At 35.8% G+C, this 22,869-nt stretch overlaps 1 protein-coding gene across 2 annotated transcripts; it reads left to right on the forward strand.

The window, feature by feature from the left end:
- The first annotated feature begins 4,164 nt into the window (after window positions 1–4,164).
- On the forward strand, window positions 4,165–21,380 carry slc7a3a (solute carrier family 7 member 3a). Of its 2 annotated transcripts, none has more exons than XM_048166074.1 (12): window positions 4,165–4,265; window positions 11,752–12,198; window positions 12,286–12,447; window positions 13,646–13,817; window positions 13,962–14,080; window positions 14,216–14,438; window positions 14,527–14,666; window positions 16,394–16,496; window positions 17,188–17,414; window positions 17,831–17,997; window positions 19,966–20,074; window positions 20,172–21,380. In XM_048166074.1, exons 2-12 carry the CDS (start codon window positions 11,832–11,834, stop codon window positions 20,315–20,317), a joined length of 1,935 nt encoding a protein of 644 aa, XP_048022031.1. In that variant the 5' UTR covers window positions 4,165–4,265; window positions 11,752–11,831; the 3' UTR covers window positions 20,318–21,380. The 2 variants fall into 2 exon arrangements, with proteins under 2 accessions (XP_048022031.1, XP_048022030.1); XM_048166073.1 differs by having other exon boundaries at window positions 4,183–4,316.
- Window positions 21,381–22,869: the final 1,489 nt, after the last annotated feature.

A 22,869-nucleotide genomic window follows, 5' to 3' on the forward strand; every position in this document is an offset into this window, starting at 1 on the left:
TGTGGTTAAAGTTACCATCGGTTATTACTGTATTCACGGAGACAAGAGAGCCGTCGCTATTTTCATTTTTAAACACTTGCAGTCTCTATAATGCATAAACACAACTTCATTCTTTATAAATCTCTCCTACAGTGTAGCATTAGCCGTTAGCCACGGAGCACTATCAAACTCATTCAAAATCAGAAGTAAACAATATAACAGTATACAATACTCACATAATCCAATGCATGCATGACGAACACTTTGTAAAGATCCATTTTGAGGGTTATATTAGCTGTGTAAACTTTGTTAAAGGACTAATTTTTATATTCAATATGCTAGTTCAATAGTATATAACAATTTCAAACTTTAACCTGTGGAGGGCAGTAATACACATAGCAGCGTCTACACTGCTGGAATTCTAATAGAGGAGAAGAAGAAGAGAGCTAGTTCAAGATGAGCATTTAAGGTTAAAATTTATATAATTTTCAATTTTTTTCAGAAAATGAGCAATGGTTTCACTAGATAAGACCCTTATTTCTCATCTGGGATCGTGTTGAACAATTTGAAGCTGCAGTGAAACTAATTTTGACCTTCAACTGTTTGGTGCCCATTGAAGTCTACTATAAGGAGAAAAATTCTGGAATGTTTTCATCAAAAACTTTAATTTCTTTTCGACTGAAGAAAGAAAGACATGGACATCTTGGATGACATGGGGGTGAGTAAATTATCAGGAAAAGTTTATTTAAAAGTGAACTAATCCTTTAAGGCACTGTTCAAGGCAAGCGCGAGCTCTGTGGGCGGAGAGCACGGGATTTAAAGGGGCCACAGCATAAAATCGGCGCGTTTATAATGATGCCCCAAAATAGGCAGTTAAAAAAATTAATTAAAAAAAATCTATGGGGTATTTTGAGCTGAAACTTCACAGACACATTCAGGGGGACACCTTAGACTTATATTACATCTTTTAAAAACATAATCTAGGGCACCTTTAAGATATTTTAGTTGAAATCCGATAGCTCCGTGAGGCCTCCATAGGGAGCAATGGACACTTCCTCTCTCAAGATCCGTTAATGTACTAAAAACATATTTAAATCGGTTCATGTGAGTACAGTGGTTCAATATAAATATTATAAAGCAACGAGAATATTTTTGGTGCACCAAAAACAAAATAAACAAAATAACAACTTATTTAGTGATGGCCGATTTCAAAACACTGCTTCAGGAAGATTCGGAGCACAAATGAATCAGTGTATCGAATCATGATTCAGATTGCTAGTCAAACTGCCAATGGCTGAAATCACATGACTTTGGCGCTCCGAACAGCAGATTCGATACACTGATTCATTTGTGCTCCGAATCTTCCTGAAGCAGTGTTTTGAAATCGGCCATCACTAAATAAGTCGTTATTTTGTTTTTTTGGGCGCACCAAAATTATTCTCGTCGCTTTATAATATTAATATTGAACCACTGTACTCACATGAACCGATTTAAATATGTTTTTAGTAACATTACCTTTATGGATCTTAAGAGAGGAAGTGTCATTGCTCCCTATGGAGGCCTCAAGGAGCCATCGGATTTCAACTAAAATATCTTAATTTGTGTTCTGAAGATTAACAAAGGTCTTACGGGTGTGAAACATGAGGGTAGGTAATACATGACAGAATTTTCATTTTTGGTTTAACTAACCCTTTAAAGCAGTGACTAAACGATCAACAAACAAGTTTATCAGTGACTGAGTTCTGGACTCGTGACAAAACTCCCATTTTATTCAACAAATCTTAGTTATATCGCGTTTGCACTAGTGCAAAAACATTTAAAAAAAAATCCTAATAATTCCAAACTAATTCAATATTAGCACAATATTGATTACAACTGTGTTTTCAGGCCTGTTTTCCCTTGTGTGAATTGCTCTGATCAGCCTGGATTAGACATGGGGGAGAGAAAGTGTTGGCGGGCAGGTAAAGTCTACCTGAATGAGCCGGTCATGTAAGCTGTGTAAGCGCTGCTTGAATGTGGATAAACTGACACCATTAGTTCTTACAACTGCAAGAAGAGGCGTGTTAAGAGGATTAATATGTTCCTCATTTAGATCATGGATACTTTTGGATATGCTAATAGTTTAGTCTAATCGGTGGTGTGTCACATGGACAAACAAGCTCAAAAATGAATTTATTTTCACTGTAAACTGTATGTATTAGCATGTATAGTATAGTGTTTGATTGTAATAGCCTATTGAAGAACTTGAGGAATTAGGCTATAGTATAATGCTTTCACAAAAGCTTTATTTAAAGTCATGTTTGTTCATACTGTGTAAAAAGATTGTCACAAAGGGATAAATATTCATTAAGTAACACTTGCCATTCACTTTAATAGACTTTATCTGACTATGTAAATGTAGGAGCAGTAGTTTGGAAATGAGTTTGCGCATAACGCATGATTGACGCTTTAGTCTGTGAAGTGGAAGCTAAATAGGATATTTTTGATGCCTACACAAACTGACACAACATATCCACCAATGTCAAAGACCACAAGGCTTTCTTTGATGCACAGACTTTAACCCTCTCTATGAAAACATGCTAAAAGGAGCAGCCAAATGGACAGAAGTGAGATTACAAGCTCTTTGTTAACTCTGAAACTGCAGTGGATGAGATCACAGAATGCAAGGCTGTGACCTGGTTTCCACATGTTACCATTGTTTTATGATGGTTCAGTCAACTTGACGGGATGGAAAAAGATTAAACAAGAATTGAGGATATGCACCAGACATTTTGTCTGGACGGGAACCAACAAAACTGACAATGTTTATTATAATACATTAAATAAAAGGTATAGTTCCACATGTTTCCTCAGTTTGTTGAATATGCACATTCAATTCAGCTGCTTTCTTTTCTAAAAAAAAAAAAAAAGCGGTTGCGACTGCAAGGTCCAAGTTCATTTCTTGGAAAAGTTTCAGATTAAGTCTATGTTTCTGCGGATAATGGGCCCCCTGCTTAGGCGTGCAATCTGAACTTTACCAAGGCCGACGGCAGGAGATTTATTTTATAACACTAGCAGAACCTCCTCGCATACACTACACCACAGAAAGAGATCCCACATTAAAGTTTATTTTATTTAACAGCAAAGCTAAAGTGGATACCATAATAAACCTGCTAGGCTAAGAAAGTATCAACAGTGTGAAACACTGTGACAATGATAAGAATATCTGTATATAAACATAAGTAAATAAATATAGTTGTGGAAATAAAGACTTATCTAATAGTGCACACAAAGGTGATTTGATACTGCATGCTCTTTCAATGAGGATATGTTCAAGTACTGAAGTAATTCTCATTTTGGTATTTTTCTGGTTAATGTCTAGTTTAAACAGTCCATAAATTATACTCAGACTGGGACACACCCTGAAACTTGTCACCTGAAAATGTTAATTAAATTCAGCCGCAGCTTTGAAACGACTATAAAATCAGCTAAGATTAGATTCAACTTACCATTGTGCTGAGTCAGTGGCTCTGACGATAAAGTTGAACCTAATCTAATCTGCTTTTATAGTTGTTTCAAAGCTGCGGCTGAATTTAATTTACATTTCAGGTGATAAATTTCAGGGTGTGGCCTGGAGCAGGAAGCCTCAAAGGAGTAGTTTAGAGAAAAACAATGTAAAAATAAATAAATAATAAAAAATACATAATACATATACTGAGTATAAATAAAACATAATAATGTAACATTATAATAACAAAATGTTTCACATAACATTTTACACATATATATAATCAACATTTTTCACAGTAGGGTTCGTGGCATCTAAAAGCAGCGACTTTTAGTCAACTATAGGACACTAAGAAAAAGACTTTGCATCAAAGTTACTGAGAAAATCTTGTCTGTCCCTTGCTTTTATCAGCAGGCCTACTTATATTTCATCAATACTTAAATGCAGAAACTGCTTTACTTACTTAACTAGGTATGTTTTGGCTAGATAGCTAACTTTAATTTTAATCCCACGCTTGAACTTTAAATACAAAATCGTCTTTATTTACTAGTTGTATTTGTTGAGTTCTAATGGTTTTGCGTGTTTTATGTAGATTTGTCGATACGAAAATGAATCATTTACTAAAATACTATACGTTTCACGTCAGGCGGGACATCTTGCGTGCGCGTGGCAACGCCCTCAAAGCTGATTGGTTCGTCGGATGGATTCCACGCTTTGTTTATACTACGTCATGACAGCGTCAAAACGTAGTCTCAGAAGCAGAGGATGAGCAGTGAACACTCGAGCACAGCCAGACAAGGTAAATACAACAAACTGAAGTTATCGGCATCTTCACATCAGAAACCAAGAGGTAACTTTTCAGCTTTTCACTCTTTTGAATTTATTAGCCATCGGCTTTTAATATAACTAATAAGATCGTTTCAGTCCATCTGGACTCCACGATGCAGAATGGATCCTTTATTGCACTATACGGTAAAATATCTGATGCAATCGAACTCGTTCATGTAATCATATTCACAAATTAACCTACAGCCCTGATATTAACATAAGCCTGTAATATTTGCATGCATCTATTAGACGTATAATGGAATAATAATAATATCTGTAACTTATATATATTTAGAATGATTAGTGCAATTATGTCAGCAGAACAAGGAACAAATAATGTTAACTTAATAACTCCGCAATTCATTCATATACTACGAAATGCATGCCATTATGTTTGCAAATACTATTGTTGTAAATATCCTACACACGGTGCATTTATTTTATCATGATTTATTGTATTTCTTATTATAAAATGACATTTATTGACATATCCCAAATTATGCTGGTCACAACTATCAGCCCGTCTTTTATTCTGTTATTTTACAGCATTATTATTATTCGGAGTAAGTAAAGCATATGTCGGCCGTAGCGCTCTGGGAAGAACGACAACCACTGATGTAAATATAATTCAAATGTCTATTTAAATTTATCGTACGACTCGCTTTTGTTCCCTACATTTACTGTAACGTTATATAAGATTTGTTTCGCAAAACGTCGTGTTTTGTTTCATTCATTCTCCTCACGCGAGTTCCCGCTCATGGATACACACGTTCCGTGTGGAACGACGACGTCACTGCCCGGAAGTTGTATCTGTTGTAATAGTTGCATCAGCCCTGAACTGACTGGTACCAGTTCAGACTGGCCAGATCACACACCTAAATTATGCTGTTTGAATATTACGTCAGAAGGGTACCTGAAGCATCCCGTGACGTTTGTTGTATTTTGTTTGTGTTGCCATGTGTTATATCTGATATAGGCTTTCTATTAATCTATTGTATCCATCTTAAGATATTTGCTGTATTTTAGAACGTGATAGTTGTTTCTTGCTGGTATGATTTGCGTCAAATGTTTTATTTCAGTAATGTTTTATTATTATTAATGCTAGAGAACAGAAAATGTATACAATTAATAATAATAATTACTACCACTACTATGTATTGGCCACTTGAGAATTAAAGTTTGCAAATATGCAAATAATATTTTTTTTAAATAAAACCTACAAATATAATATAAATAATTATTATTTAATAAATTAAATATATAGGATACTTGACCTGTGAATATCATTGTTTCCTGTTTAATGGATGGTGCTGGTGTAATGAAGGTTTTAGAAATTTCTGCTCACTTTGGCTAAACAGAAATGCGTCCCTTTGCAAAATCAAACACTGACAAATAAGAGAGCATGAGACGGAATGACAGGAGTGCAAAATTCAGTTCCTGGAGGGCCACAGCCCTGCAGAGTTTAGCTTCAAGCCTAATTAAACACATTTGATCCAGCTCATCAAGTCCTTCAGGCTTATCTGAAAACTACAGATATGTGCATTGGAAGTAAACGCTGCAGGGCTGTGGCTCTCCACGAATTGAGCTTTGCATACCTGCTGATAAAAGGCAATTTGTTCAGCAGAGTGATGTATGCTTCGTTATGATTGCATCGTCCATGACTTCTAATATGATGCTATTCATACCATGTATAACTCAATGTCAGCTTCACATTGCATCATTCATTGTTTTGCCTTATTTTTTTTGCAAATAGCATTGGTTGAGCAAATTGGTAATCGTCAGTTAACGATTACATTCATAATAGTGAAAACCTCAAGCTTGTTCATGTGATGAAGCATCTCTGGCTGGTATTTTGCAGTCTGTAGAGCCCTGTTAAAGGGTCTGTGTGATGGCTTTAAGCCAGCTATTTGAGAGGTTGCCAGGTTCAGTCACAGCGGCATGTGCCACCCTGAGGCCCGAGTAAGTTCGTTTCATAACCATGAACAGTTGAGTTTTTGAAGAATGAAGTTCTCATGCTGGTTTCTGCTTGTAATATGGCGCCAGTGTCCTGTGGATCCTTCAACAGGTCGTAGTATCTCCTTCCTCAACTGCGTATCTCGTTGTTTGGTGTGAGAAGATATATTTCCCTGTTCTATGTTTATATGCACTGCATGCAGACTATGAAATGTCCATTTACCCACAGATATCATTTCATGCTTGTAGTTCTTATCTACCTGCTAAATCAAATATAAGGGTTATTAGAATGAACAAGAAGTAATACTGACCCTGATTTAGTAAGAAGCCTGGGAATGATTGTTCCTACCATATCCTGTCATGAGGAGTAACAGTAATAAGACTGAATAGGATTTTAATGTCTCTCAAAGGGTCAAACATAACGTCAGGTATGTCACAAATGGTTTAGAGTATGTAATTGCCGAATTTAATTGTTTTAGGGAAATTGTGCCAATTAAATCTTGAATATGGGGTTAGTGGGGTTTGTTTTGAAAGTTCATATGTTGGACAAACACATTTACTGAATCCGTTCTGCGGAAAAGAGAACCAAAACAAAAACAACACCTAATGTAAAGTCCTCACTCTCCTGTTAAGAAGGTTAACCAGTTGGCGGGTCTTTATGTAAGCCTCTTAGTATCCATTGAGGTATTTATTTTGAGAAAAGCCCAGTGAGTCACTTCAAAACACTAGCATCTCACACTCATGTATGGGTTACATAAACCCTTAATAGACATGATGAGCGCGGTTCCTTCACGTCTAAGCCTGTGCATTCATTGATTAACGTTGTTGCTACTAGCCTACTTTATGAAGTGTTAGGCATAATCTTATTATTTCTTGAAGAAATAATACATATAAATTTTTTTATTATTATTGCTATTTTTTCATCAAATAAAAAATGATAGGCTGAAGAAACAAGTCTTATTAAAAGAATAAAAATTTTGAAAATAAAACTTACAAGCAAACAAAGTAGTTTGGCATAATCTCATTATATCTAGAATAAAATAATATATAATGATGTGACGCAATTGTTTTGTGTCCATATGGTTTAATTAAATTTAGGGTTAAAATTTAAAAATAAAATAGCAAATTACTTGCATACATTGTCTTTTTTGAGGACCAAGTCTGTTTTAATTCATTTTGAGAGAATAGTTGGAGGATGATTGCAAAAATGTCAATGTGGTGTAACCGTAAAAACTTCGTACCAAATAGTTGATCTTGTTTAAAAAAGGTGAAATTAAAAAAACACTTGAAAATAGTTCCAAATTGTAGGTTAGTTTATATTACATCTTTAATCAGCATCATAAACTAGGGATATTTGACGTAATTGGCCCCTATAATAGAAAGGCTAGGATTCAAATGGTGTAACCGGTTACACCATTTGACATTTCAATTTAAAATCAAATTTGACAGGCATTATCATGGACACCTATGTAAGCACATGGCCTTAGAGGGAATATTTTAAAAAGTTAATACTCACATGGTCTTCTTGAACAATTTGAACAAAATGGCTCCTTGAAAGGTGGTTACACCACCTTGACACTTCAGAAATTTGATTTGACTCATGTGATTCCCCAAATCAATTACAATATCTACAACAATGGTGTTAAATTTACTTTTATTTTCTGAGAATTTCTTTATTGAGAATTTCACCTTTTTTAAACAAGATGAATTATTTGGTACAGTTTTTACAGTTACACCACATTGACGTTTTTGCAATCATCTCCCAAATATTCTCTCAAAATGAATTAAAATCAGACATTTGTGACTTTGTCCTCAAAAAAGAGAATATATACAAGTAATTTGCAAATTTAATTTGAAATTTTAACCCTTTTAAATTTAACTAAACCATATGGACACAAAAAATAGTGTCACGTCATATATATAATATATATATATTTATATATATATAATATATAAAACGTTTTACAAATATTATATATATATACATATGAGAGAGAGAAAAAAAAATTAACGACTTATTAATATTTGTAAAACGTTTGTCCATCAAATCAATGTCATGTGGTGCAAGTTAATATATATTAAAAATTTATTATACTTATATAAAATTTTTTTTTTTTTTTCTAAATAAGTGTGTGTGTGCTCAAAACGAATGGAAAATGTTCATAAATACTATAATCATATATAAACAATACTGAAATAACACTGGTAAGGTAAATATATTAATTTTTTGATGGTTGCACCACATGACATTTAAGTTTCAATGTTTCTTGAAAATGGTATAAAAGTTTACAAAACCTTATGAAACCTGCAAACAAAAAGTACATTTTTCAAAACTTGCCACATGTGTTTTAAACTAGATTATGGAAAGATTCTTATATTTCATTCACGCAAGTCAAGTGTAGGCTAAACCGAAATGTTACAATAAAATGTGTAGGTCTCGTTGGTGTGCCAGTTTCCACCGGATAACAGACGTCTTGGCATTCATGAATTTCTCATGGCCAGATCAAAAGCCTTACAGATTTAATTTCGCCTACGTGTCACCCAGCCATCCTCGTGGAGACCACAAGAAAGAGATTAGTACAGCCGCCCTCGCTGTGGCCTATCATAGATGTGTGTGCACTGTACGGCCCAAAAAGAATCTCCTGGTTGGAAACATTTTCAAGGCACCTGATATCGGTGCACTCTATAACCTCCAGAAATGGTCAAAGATACAACCTGGCAACAAAGAAAGACATAATTCCAAACTTTCTCAACTGCTAGATATATCAGTGCCGCATTAAATATGTTGTATATGCGTATTCATTTCATGATTACAAAAAGCAGTGAATTGTGAAAGAAAGCAGCCATTGTGTGCTTTGTGTAAGACCACAACAGTGGCTTAAAGTTCTGAGCTCTTGCCCGGACTGAGCTCGATTCAACCTGCTAAGAATCTTGCCAGCTGCTGTGCCAAGTGAAACAAACCACCTTACAGATAAAAAGAGTCTATTTCAGCCCCTCTATTGTACAGTGAATTACAGGGATGTTTTTGTTTTCCCCCTCCTCTGTCCTCTTTGTCAAACCTGTCTTTGATCCAGGACATGGGGTTCTTTGCGAGCATTTCCACAACTTTCATGAAGCCATTTTTAGCGATTTCATTGTTCTAGTTTTGTTGTTTTTGTGACAAGTTTTTTTTATAAGTGTTAAGTAATAGAACTCCGCCGTGGGATGGGAAGTCGAATCGTCATGGCAGTTTGTGTGAAATATATGAAGATTGAATCAATAGAGTGCTCCATGTTCCAACTTTCTTCACTGTCATTGCATCAGCATTTGGTTTTGATAGCTGTTGCTGCAACTCAAGGCTTAGTTGTGACCTTGTTTGTGCTTGTGTTTCCAAATAATTTCATTTAGACATCACTGTTGACGTCACCAGTAAGAATGATGACCTAGGTAAAGAACTGCATGAAACATCAACAATGTACTACAGTACTACTGCTGGCTCAGACATGACATGACATGACCATGAAACCTGATGAGCTAGCAGGAGTGCTTTGGAATCAGACAGCTCCGATAAGGAGTCAAGCAGGCCAATAAGATACGGAAGGGTTTACACAGAACACTGTGAATGTTGTTGGGAGAGTGCAACAGTCAGTTTACATGTGCAGTTATAAATGAGCTTAAGTCTAAAGATTACAGTGACAATTTAAAGAGATAGTTCACCCAAAAATGAAAATTACCCCATAATTTACTCACCCTCAAGCCATCCTTGGTGTATATGACTTTCTTCTTTCAGCCAAACACAATCAGAGTTATATTTAAAAATATCCTGTCAAGAAATTAATACATTTATTCAGCAAGTATGCATTAAATTGATTTGAAAGTAACTGAGGATATTTATAATATTACAATATACCATGTAATGAGCCCCGCACATTACATGATTTAGTAAATTGAGGGTACGAATTAGTAAATTGTGAGCATGATTTAGTAAATCGAGGGAACAAATTAGTAAATTGTGTGCACGATTTAGCAAATCGAGGGAGCGAATTCGTAAATCGTGTGCATGATTTAGTAAATCAAGGGAACGAATTAGTAAATTGTGCTCATGATTTAGCAAATAGAGGGAAGGAATTAGTAAATCGTGAGCACGATTTAGCAAATCGAGGGAGCGAATTCGTAAATTGTGAGCATGATTTTGTAAATCGAGGGAAAATTAGTAAATCGTGAGCATGAATTAGTAAATCAAGGGAGCGAATTAGTAAATCATGAGCTTGATTTAGTAAATCAAGGGAGCAAATTAGTAAATTGTGCACAATATTTAGCAAATCGAGGGAACGAATTAGTAAATCGTGAGCATGATTTAGTAAATCGAGGGAACAAAATAGTAAATTGTGAGCATGATTTTGTAAATCGAGGGAACGAATTAGTAAATCGTGAGCATGATTTAGTAAATCGAGGGAACAAAATAGTAAATTGTGAGCATGATTTTGTAAATCGAGGGAACGAATTAATAAATCGTGAGCGTGATTTAGTAAATCGAGGGAACAAAATAGTAAATTGTGCGCACGGTTTAGCAAATCAAGGGAGCAAATTCGTAAATTGTGCACATGATTTAGTAAATCGAGGGAACGAATTAGTAAATCGTGCACAATATTTAGCAAATCGAGGGAACGAATTAGTAAATCGTGCACAATATTTAGCAAATCGAGGGAACAAATTAAATAAATTAAGTAAATTGTGAGCATGATTTTGTAAATCGAGGGAACGAATTAATAAATCGTGAGCGTGATTTAGTAAATCAAGGGAACGAATTAGTAAATTGTGCGCACAATTTACTTTTTTTTTCCTGCATCTGCGGGGCTCAGTACATTTTAAATAAATGCTGCTCTTTTGAACTTTGTTTATAGAATCCTGAAAACATGTATCACAGTTTCCACAAACACATTAAGCAGCACAACCGTTTTCAACATTGATAATAAGAAGAAATGTTTCTGAATGTTGTAATATTTCACAGTATGAATGGTGAGCATGAGAAACTTCTTACAGATCCCAAATCTTTTAATGGTAGTGTGTTATTTTTAAAACTTATTCTTTCATTATTGTTCACTTTTGTTGTTTTGTCATATCAGATACAGATTTGGTTGTAGATGAAACTTCCACATTCATATCATGAATTTTGTTGCCTGACCTTTCGTTTAGGAATACTTCTTTACTGGATCAGTGTATAATAGATTCCATTTTTATATCCGGCTGTAACCGACTATTTAATTAGAGGGAGGAAACCTGGAGAGTTGGGACACAGAACTCCTCTGAAAATTCTGGGCAACTTATGTGGTAGGAATTCAGAGAATCACAAAATGGCACATTCACTGAGATTTGGTAATAAGGTGTGATAAAAAAAAAGAAGAAAAAATAGACCTGTCCTGACTAGACTGGTTAGATCAAACCTAGGCGTACTGGCTTGTGCAATTACTCTCACACACCCAAATGTGTCTAATTCTTCCTTCCTGTTTTATGTGCTCCTCCAGACATATAAGTACCAGAGTGCTTCTGGGAACCAGCACAAACAAGTACCTCACCAGATTTGTCAACTCATTTCGCATTAACCATGGCGGACAAAATGGGCTCTTTTTTACACGCGCTGCTGCGCCGTCGTGCTCTGGACTGCTCTGGGGAGGAAACACGGTTTGCTCGGTGTCTGTCCACTCTAGATCTGGTGGCCCTCGGGGTGGGCTCCACGCTTGGAGCTGGAGTGTATGTTCTGGCTGGAGAGGTTGCGAGAGAGAAAGCTGGTCCTGCTATCGTCTTATGCTTCCTTGTGGCCGCACTTTCCTCCATGCTGGCTGGACTGTGCTATGCAGAATTCGGTGCACGAGTCCCTAAGACGGGGTCTGCTTACTTGTACAGCTATGTAACAGTGGGAGAAATCTGGGCCTTCATCACTGGTTGGAACCTCATCCTCTCTTATGTTATAGGTAAGTGTACTCTACTAGTTGATGATCATTTTAAAGAAACCCACTGTAACTGTAACTGAATTAAAAAAAGCTGGTTCTTGTTTTCAGGTACAGCTAGTGTGGCGCGAGCTTGGAGCTCTACGTTCGATAACTTAATCGAGCAGAAGATCTCTAACTTCTTCAGGGCATCCATGGCTATGAAGGTTCCTGGGAAGGTTCTTGCAGAATATCCGGACCTATTTGCCCTCATTCTCATCCTGCTACTGACTGGTGAGAAATTTAAAAATAGAAATTATCATTTAAATGAGGTATATAATAGGGTTGTGACAATACCCTCATGTCACGATTCGATACATATCACGATATTGAACTCACTATACGATATTATTGCGATACTCCAAGACATATGGTAAAAGGATAACAAAAAATGTACTGTTGATTAAAATGCTAAATTTGGTATTACATTGGGAGTGGAAATGAATAGGCTTGGACTTGGTGCAGGTAACCCAATGCACAGGACAATGGTGACACCAGAATAAAAATATTCATGATTCTAACGCTGAAACACAGATTTATTTTAGATGAATATGTTTCACTCTGTCTAGATAAGTCAGTCACTAGATAAGTCAGTCATTTGGCATTATCAGAACCTACAAATATTCCCCCATTGCATTATTATATATTATATTCAACATTATATATAGTAGTTTAATGTAGTACGGACACTCAAATTCTGTAAACTTTTTTTCCTCACAGTAATTTTCATTTTGGGTGAACAATGCACAACACACATTGTCACCATCCACAATACGATATTGTTTCATTTTTGTATTGCGATATATTGTGACATGATATATTGTTACACATATTGTTAGTATGAGCAAGTAAGAAAAGTACCACATTAAATCACATTGTAAATACAATGTTAAAACTTTTTTATAAAGAATAGGTTATTAAAGGTTATTGGGGATACACCAATATTAAAATTCTGGCTAAAACTAAGCCAAAAATTATTTTTATAGCTGATAACCAATAAATCAATGATTTTATTTTGTGCGAAAAAATAAAAAGTAAATTAAGGAATCTCAGCAACATGGATATTTAATTTGGAGGTTAGCTAAGGATTACATTTAACATTGTTATTAAATTATTAAATTAAATATATAAAAAACTATTTATATATTGGCTGATACAGATTTTTAAAAAAAAACTCTAAAATTTGCAGATAACTGAAATGGTAGTGATATATTGTGCATCTCTAGTTTTTATCAGGTAATACATTTAAATAAAAAAAATATATATAATAATAATGGTGGCCTGATGATCATTTATCCCTAAATAATAGTTTAATTAGTGTATATATATATATATATATATATATCCTTCTATACATGTCAGTGAAGAACAAACTAAAATATATATTATTAAATAAGAGATTTCTGATTTTGATGTGTGATTTACTCCTCAGGACTGCTTGCTTTTGGTGTAAGTGAGTCTGCTCTGGTGAACAAGATCTTCACTGGGATCAATCTGATTGTACTGGGCTTTGTCATCATCTCTGGCTTTGTCAAAGGCAACACAGCAAACTGGAACCTCACATATGAAGACTTTGTCAATGATACAAATATCACCGAACCAGAGTAAGTTTGCCATGACAAAATCCAGCTCAACGTTTCAGCCACAAGCTGCTTTTAAAGTGGAGCAAATGAGGATCTCTTAAAGTTGTGAGGTGTATAATGTGATTTTCTTTTGCAAGATTTGACAAATCTCTTCTGCTCTCACAGACGGGTAGAAAGCACATTTGGAAGTGGAGGTTTCGCTCCGTTCGGCTTCAGTGGCATCTTATCTGGCGCAGCCACCTGTTTCTACGCCTTTGTTGGCTTTGATTGCATTGCTACAACAAGTACGTCTCATAAATGTCGCAGTTACAGAGCACAAATACTGATTGCTGAACATTTTGTTTTTGTTTGTTCTAAAACCATCTGTGTGGTGAGTCATAAATGTATGTGGGTCACTTTAACCTTATTTTTTCCGGTAGGTGAAGAAGCTAAGAACCCGATGCGCTCCATCCCCGTGGGCATTGTGGCCTCTCTGCTTATTTGCTTCTTTGCTTACTTCGGTGTGTCAGCTGCTCTTACGCTCATGATGCCCTATTACAAACTTAACACCCAGAGTCCCCTGCCCGAGGCCTTCAGTTACGTGGGCTGGGCACCGGCACGCTATATTGTAGCTGTGGGTTCACTCTGTGCCCTCTCGACAAGGTAAATCAAGGGCTTTACTGTGTATAGTAATGTTTTCGTTCAATATTTTCTATTTATCTGAATCTGTGTGTGTGTTTTTTTATCATAGTTTGTTGGGCTCCATGTTCCCCATGCCTCGAGTGATCTACGCTATGGCAGAGGACGGGCTGCTCTTCCGTTTCCTTTCCAGGATGAACAAGAGAACCAAAACTCCACTGCTGGCAACTGTTGTGTCTGGAATAGTGGCATGTGAGCGATGTTCTTTGTTTGTTTGTGTTACAGAATGTCCTAACTTTGCGTCCCATAATTTTTGTCAAATGCGACACAACGACAGCCAATCAGAACATACAGTATGTTCTGATTGAACTAACCCTTTAAATAAACAAGTATTACCTGTTTATTTAAAGGGTTAGTTCATCCAAAAATGAAATTTCTGTCATTAATTACATGTCGTTCCAAACCCATGAGACATGTCGTTCCAAACCCAACTGAGTCAGCGTTCTGATGTAGAACCGGGAAGCTCTGCAACGGAAATAGTGTAGGAGACTGACAGGGTAGAGACGAATTTGTTGAATAAAGTCGTTATTTTTGTTTTGTTGTTGCTTTCTATTGAGGATTAAAAAACACTTGGATTTAATAAAAAAAATCTTAAAGGTGCCCTTGATTCAAAAATTGAATTTATCTTGGCATTGTTAAATAACAAGAGTTCAGTACATGGAAAAGACATACAGTGAGTCTCAAACCCCATTGTTTCCTCCTTCTTATATAAATCTCATTTGTTTAAACGACCTCCGAAGAACAGGCGAATCTCAACATAACGCCGACTGTTACGTAACAGTCGGGGTGAACGCCCCAATATTTGCATAATGCCAGCCCATGATGTTCCCAACATTATAAAAGGCATTACACAAGGGCAGCCAGTTAACGTCTGGAGCTGCACACAGCCGAATCATAAGACTAGGTAAGCAAGAACAACAGCGAAAAATGTCAGATGGAGCAATAATAACTGACATAATCCATGATATCATGATATGTTTACTGATATTTGTAAATTGTCTTTCTAAAAGTTTCGTTAGCATGTTGCTAATGTACTGTTAAATGTGGTTAAAGTTACCATCGTTTCTTACTGTATTCACGGAGACAAGAGCCGTCGCTATTTTCATTTTTTAAACACTTGCAGCCTGTATAATGCATAAACACAACTTCATTCTTTATAAATCTCTCCAACAGTGTAGCAATAGCCGTTAGCCATGGAGGACAGCCTCAAATTCACTCAGAATAAAACTTTAACATCCAAATAAATACTTTACTCACATAATTCGAAGCATGCATACAGCATGCATGATGAACATCTTGTAAAGATCCATTTGAGGGTTATATTAGCTGTGTGAACTTTGTAAATGCGCTGTAATATAGTCGACAGCTGGTGTGGCAGGGAGTACGCGATTTAAGGGGCGGCGCCGAGTGTAAATCAGTGCATTGTTAATGATGCCCCAAAATAGGCAGTTAAAAAAATTAATTAAAAAAAATCTATGGGGTATTTTGAGCTGAAACTTCACAGACACATTCAGGGGACACCTTAGACTTATATTACATCTTGTGAAAGAACGTTCTTGGGCACCTTTAATTTGTGTTCTGAAGTTGAACGAAGGCCTTGCGGGTTTGAAATGATATGAGGGTGAGTAATTAATGACAAATTTCATTTTTGGGTGAACTAACCCTTTATATACAGTTATTTGGATTTTGGACCAATGAGATTTCATTGTGGGCGAGGCCATCCAGTGCAACGCTACAGAAATGAAAAAAAACAACTGACCGAGTTGTTGTTGTTGTTGTGGCTGCTACTGATTAAAAACTCAGATTTACTTGGTAGCGATAGCATTTATTGCATCTGGTTAGGATGTGGCGTGTAATGTAAGATTTGATATGTTATAGCTTGATAAGATTTCAAATTTGTTTGTTTTGTCTTCTTTTAGCTCTCATGGCGTTTCTGTTTGATTTGGCTGCATTGGTTGACCTCATGTCTATTGGGACATTGCTTGCATACTCTCTGGTCGCCGTGTGTGTCCTCATCCTCAGGTATGTTAAAACTTTCACCACAAATACTAAACACTGGGTCTACTACTATCTATAGCCTACATTTTTTAGAGTGGTCATATTGTAAACTTTTTTCTCCGTGAATATATAATGTTAAATCCAAATCTGTCATAATTTAGTTCCACTCTAAAAATGTTTCCACTCTAAAAATGTTCAGTGTTCAGTACTGTTCAAAAGTTTGGGGTCAGAGAAATCTGTTATGCTCACCAAGGCAGGATTTATTTAATCAAAAATACAGTAAAAACAGTATTGTGAAAATATTACAATTTAAAATAACTCTTTTCTGTTTTTATTCCTGTGATAAAGCTGAATTTTTAGTAGAAATCATTTTAATATGCTGATTTGGTGCATATTAAACTTTTCTTATTATTTTCAATGTTGAAAACAGATGTGCTGCTTAATATTTTTGGCATAACTGATATTTTTTCAGGATTCTGTGATGAATAGATCAAGATTTATTTGAAATAGAAATCTTTTGTAACCTTATAAATGTCTTTACTGTCACTTGATCAGTTTAATGCATTCTTGCTGAATAAAAGTATTTCTTTCTTTCAAAAAAATCTTACCGATTTCAAGCATTTGAATGTTACTATGTAAAATGATTTACAGTGCTGCATTTTTTGCTGCAGGTCAAGTATGTAGTTTGACTCACTGCCAATCTTTATGTCTCTAGATATCAGCCAGGCAACCTGAGCTCTTCCAGTCAGACGGAGAAACTGGTGGAACTGGTCGGTGGCGAGAAAGTGGCCGTATGTGGAGACAGTGGAGATGAATATGGCATAGATCTGGATGACAATCCCCGCAAAGAGAAATTCTCACTGAAACTCCTCCTGGTTCCCTCCAAGGACTCGCCAACAGAAATGTCAGGAACAATTGTCTACGCCACAACTGCTGTTATCTGTGAGTAAAGATTTTGCTTGTCACTTTTTGATAAATCTAGCTCATTTTAAAGGGATAGTTGACTATCTTTAAACATGTGAGTTAGGGAGTTTGTCTAAATAAATAAAATAAAACTTTAAAAACTTAAAACCAGTCATTTTATGTGCTACAAGTGGATTGAAGCATCACAACATTACAGTATGATGGATTTTCATTTTGAGATTTGCTAAAGATTACATTTAAGTGTTATTAAATGAGTGTTTTTAAATATTCACTTGAGTGAGCGTTAAATGATGGAAAATGATAGTGTATTTACACTCTACATTCATGTCTGTGTTATTTGTATTTATCTGATTCAGTGCTGTAGTTGGCAATGATTTGGCTGATCAGGAATCAGCTGATTATGGACTAATTCCAATATCCTCTTGTCTGCGTAGCTGTGCTGATCACCAAACTGTGTGCGGTTTTGGCTCTGCGTCTGGAAGCCATCGTGAATCTCGAGATTGTGTGGGTGACGACGTGTGTCATTCTGGTCCTGCTGTGCATCCTGTGTGTCATTGTGATCTGTAGGCAGCCTGAGAGCAAGGAAGCTCTCACCTTCAAGGTACCAGATGTCCTCGTTATTGAATTTGCCTTTTTATTATGCTATAAATCTTTGCCCAGGCTTGAACGTAATCACTGAAGTGATGTAAAAGGAAATGCGCAATTAGAACACAAATACGCAGACTTAAAGGGAGAGTGCACTCAAAAATGAGGGTTTTGTCAGCATTTATTCACCCTCATGTCATTCAAAACCTGTATGAATTTCTTTGTTCAGCTGAACGCAAAGGAAGATATTTTGAAGAATGTCAGTAACCAAGCAGATCTCGTCTAGTATTTATTTTTCCTATCATGGTAGTAAATGGGGGGGCGAGATCTGTTTGGTTACTGAAATTTTTCCAAATATCTTCCTTTGTTTCATACAGGTTTGGAACTACTTGAGGGTGAGTAAATGATGACAGAATTTTCATTTTTGGGTGAACTATCCCTTTAAAGGGTTCATCCAAAAGTGATGCATTACTCAGTCTCATGTCATTCCAAACCCATAAGAATTTTGTTCATCTTCAAAACATAACTTGATATTTTTAATGAAATCTGAAAGATTTTTGTCCATCCATTGAAAGTCTATTCACCCAAAAAACTGAGGGTTCAAAGTAGGGCTGTGTGAATAATCGTAATTGATTTTTCAATTTCGATTTTGGCTTTCAACGGTAATCGACGTTAAACGATTACCGATGTAGCTGCCACATTCCTTCCATTCACAGCGGTGCGCTTTCGTTTCTTCCTAACATAACTTAACATCCAATTCTTCCAAATAAGTTAGTGTTATAAAACGCAGTCTACTGCTGCTAAACTGTGGGACGTGCTTGATAATAAACAGTGTTATTATAAGCCGCCCGTGCAAGAGATACTTTTCCCTAGGTGGATTTCTGTGCGCGCGCTCCTAGACGGGGCGGAACGCACATAAGCAAAGTATACTGTGGGCTTCGGATTTGCGCCTAAACAGTCAAATAGCATATAAACAAAAATGTTGAAAGGCCATTTTGGCATAAACACAGTTGATTTTGTCTTAAATGAATTGAGAAAGAAAACGCGTGCGTAACAGTATATTGGATCCGTGCAGCTCTTAAAGTGACAGCAGCCTAATAAACCTGCTGCAATCATAATGTTAATCAAACAACAAAAGACTGAAAAGATTATGAAAGATTTTCATAAGGATTATATACTATTTAATGTATACAGCAGTGTTATTTTACATTTGATTACTTATCTGAATACCACTGTTAGTGCATCTTCCTGTAAAACATAAAGCACTGTTTATTTAATGTGTATATTTTTTTCTGTTGTATTTATTTGTTGGTTTTGTTTGTAATTAGTTTCTTTGTTCTTATTGTATTGCTGAGTGTTTACTTGTCTTCTGTAACTGTTTTGAGGACGTTTACTTACATTAGTTAACCTAGTATTAGTTGTTGTTTAAGTATCAATAATTGTGAAATTTCACTGATATGTAAAATTACTCATATCATGAAATAAGACTGATCAAATCACCCACCAATAATCGTATTAAATAAGCGTGAGCAAAATAATCGTGATTATGATTTTTGCCATAATCGAGCAACCCTAGTTCAAAGTGTTCATAAAGATATTGTAAAATAAATCCATATGAATCTAGAAGTCTTCTGAAGAGACGATCGCTTTATATGGCGATCATATTTAATTTAGGCTTTTATTTACATATATAAACAGTCTCAGCCAACATATATAGAGCACTCAAATATGGTAAAAGGACACTCAACCGTATTTGCTTCACACGCGAGAATGAACCTCATTGGTTCTCGCACATCAAGCAAGCATGCTTGAGCTTCCGTTTACCATAATTGAGTGCTCTATGTACATTAGCTGATCAATCTTCACTTGTGTTTCGAAGATGAACGAAGGTCTTACGGGTTTGGAACCACATGAAGGTGATTAATTGATGGAATTTTAAACTTGGGTGAACTATCCCTTTAAATCTTAATCTTCCTGTGTGCAGGTGCCTCTGTTACCTTGGCTGCCTCTATTCAGTATCTTTGTCAACATCTATCTCATGATGCAGCTGGACGGGGCCACCTGGTGCCGCTTCGCCGTGTGGATGGGCATTGGTGAGTACATCTGTTCATTTAGCTTGTGGCTGCGATAGCGCCCTGTTTGTTTACTTCATTCCAAACCTCCCGTTTCTTCTCTCGTGTCCATTCCCAGGTTTCGCAATCTACTTCGGCTATGGTATCCGGAACAGCACTGAGGCCATGAACAGCTCCCTCCGAAAATACGAGCCACCCCTTCAGAACAAAAGCCCCATATATCTAGGCGGTGAGGAGAGTGAAGTGGAGGGCATTTCTCCCTGATAGGGAGAGAGAACGTATGGCATATTGCCCTACATATTTTCATTTAAGTCTGCAGATTTGATGTGAAAATCACGGCTCATTTATTGAAGAGACTGCCCCAAACATCTCAATTGGGAAAAAAGAAGGATTTCTCATCCTTTCAAAATGATCAGGTTCCTCAACCTAAGAGTTTTCCGTTAGAGGTCATCGTGCAGCTTTGGCCTTTCAGTACTGTAGATGCTGGTTTAAATGTCCCTGTGGCTGCTGCTGTAATCACTAGTACTGTAATGGCCATATTGTCTGGCGGACAATGAACTGACTGTGTACAGGGTATTTTGTTTTCATCATTGAGCTTTAAGCACATTGTATGTGCTCTTAAGCATTTGGATTCTGAATCCAAAATGGTCTCCTTCTGCCTCCTTGTTTTTCAGCATGAGGTTGTGAATTACAAGAGGGACCCCTAGTGTTCACCGTGCAGAATGTGAAAATGGCAATACCGTGAGACAGTATTGGTGGTTGTTGGTTACTGTCAGACAGAATAATTGAAGAATTAAAACTGAAGAGCTTTTAGACATTTTGGCTTGGCTAAAATCCCATGTGTGTGAGAGATGACTAAAAGAGTGCATGGATAGAAAAATGTTTCCATTTCCTAAGAACGACAGTGAGGTATTAACCCCGCTGCATGTTGGGATAATGATATTGGGTATATTGTCGTGGTATAAAATGATAGTTTTTTAAAGTGCGTGTGAGAGTTTTGAATGGACCGTACAAGGTTGCGCCATAAAATGTTCAGTTTTACAAAATACTAAATTATTTTTGGGGAAAAACTGTTTTATATGAACATGTATAGTTTGACCATCCATCCAACTTCCTTAAACTTGATGATTTTACTCATGCAAACTGTATAACAGTTATTGTATTTCCAGACGATGCTTATGAAAAGTTCCTTGATAACTGATGTTTCTGCCAAAACTACTTGCACTGCCTTTCAAAAGTTTGGGGTCTGTATGATTATTACTTTTTAAGAATAAGAAGAAGAAATTAATACTTTTATTCTGCAAAAAAAATGTTTTCAACATAATCATAATAAGAAATGTTTCTTGAGCATCAAATCGGCATATTAGAATGAATTCGGGAGGATCATGTGATGATGCTGAAAATTCAGCTTTGTGTCACAGGAGTAAAATATATTCAAATAGAATTGAATTCTTATAGTAAATTGTGAAATATTATTATATTTTTGATCAAATAAATGCGGCCTTTATGAGCATAAGAGACTACTTTCGAAAACATTAAAAAATCTCCAAACTTTTGAATGTTAGTGTATCTACGGTTATCCTTACCAACTAGTACATTGATAGAAACCGCCATGACTTGAAAGATTCTGAAAGCTACTTCTATTTTTTGAAGGACATCCCATAATAATCTTTTATTTCGAACAGTATTAGCTGTAATATTTGAGCAGAAACTATGGTTACTGTGCTAACTTTGTTAGTAACGTTAGTCTAACTCACAGGTCAAAGGTAAAACCTAAACTTGCCTGAAGACTGAAGACCTAAAGAAACAGGCCTTTCTTTCATATCTGAAGGTGTAGATATACTTGAGAAATAAGTGTCACTATTTTTCACCATATTTTCTTTTCTCTTTTTTTTTTTTGGTTTCCATTGAAACTTGTTCTTGGCAGCTTGGCTGTTGAGCTCATGTACCTTTTATCTATTTTTGTTCTTTATTGTAGAGAATTTGTAATGTAGTGTAATACTAGTTTACCGTTGTTCATTAAAACTTGTCAATCATCTTGTGCACCTATCATACCTTTTTGATATTTTATAGTATGCATATTTTATCCATTCTGGATGCTGAAATTCAGCTCCTTTTTTTTCAGCCGTTTTTGGTTGGTTGTGCAAAAAATATTTTGTGTAACCTAAATGTATTCAGATAATCAGAGAGCAATGGAGGTGTCTACATGACGGAATAATAGAATAGAAGTTGTTTAAGCCACTATTATTTGTAAACGCATTTTTGTCTTTATTATATTAACATTCTGACTTGATTAGAAGCATATTTTTGTATAGCTTTACTATTATATTTGTGTTTCACTATCAACTGAAAATGGTTTTGTTTGTATGTACTGTACCAGACATGTAAAGTTTAGCATGTAAACGTGTCCGATGACGCATTGTTGTCTGTTCCCAGGCATTACAGTTTTGATTCAATATGGAGACATATGTTTCCTGTAGATCAGTGCCTGAAGTTTCAAATGTACCTCAAAGATGGTTGGTAGATATCAACATATACCAAGTCATTTGCCTTTGAGATCCACCTGTAGTGTTACATGTGTTTGTTTATCAGTAATATGAATATATATATTTTATTTGTCCTTGTTTTTTTTAAACTGTAAATACTCACGCCATGTACAAAGAAAATGAGCTGTATTATAAAGATTCTGTTGTATGTTTTTCTTTCTTTTTTTAAATAAAATGCTTCACAAAACAACTGAGGCTGTTCGTTGTGGCTTTAAAGCAAAAGGAAATCAGTTTTAGACACAAAATCTTTTGTGTCACACATTTTATTGA

Source organism: Megalobrama amblycephala, linkage group LG18, assembly GCF_018812025.1.
Source record: "Megalobrama amblycephala isolate DHTTF-2021 linkage group LG18, ASM1881202v1, whole genome shotgun sequence".
Lineage (NCBI taxonomy): Eukaryota > Metazoa > Chordata > Actinopteri > Cypriniformes > Xenocyprididae > Megalobrama > Megalobrama amblycephala.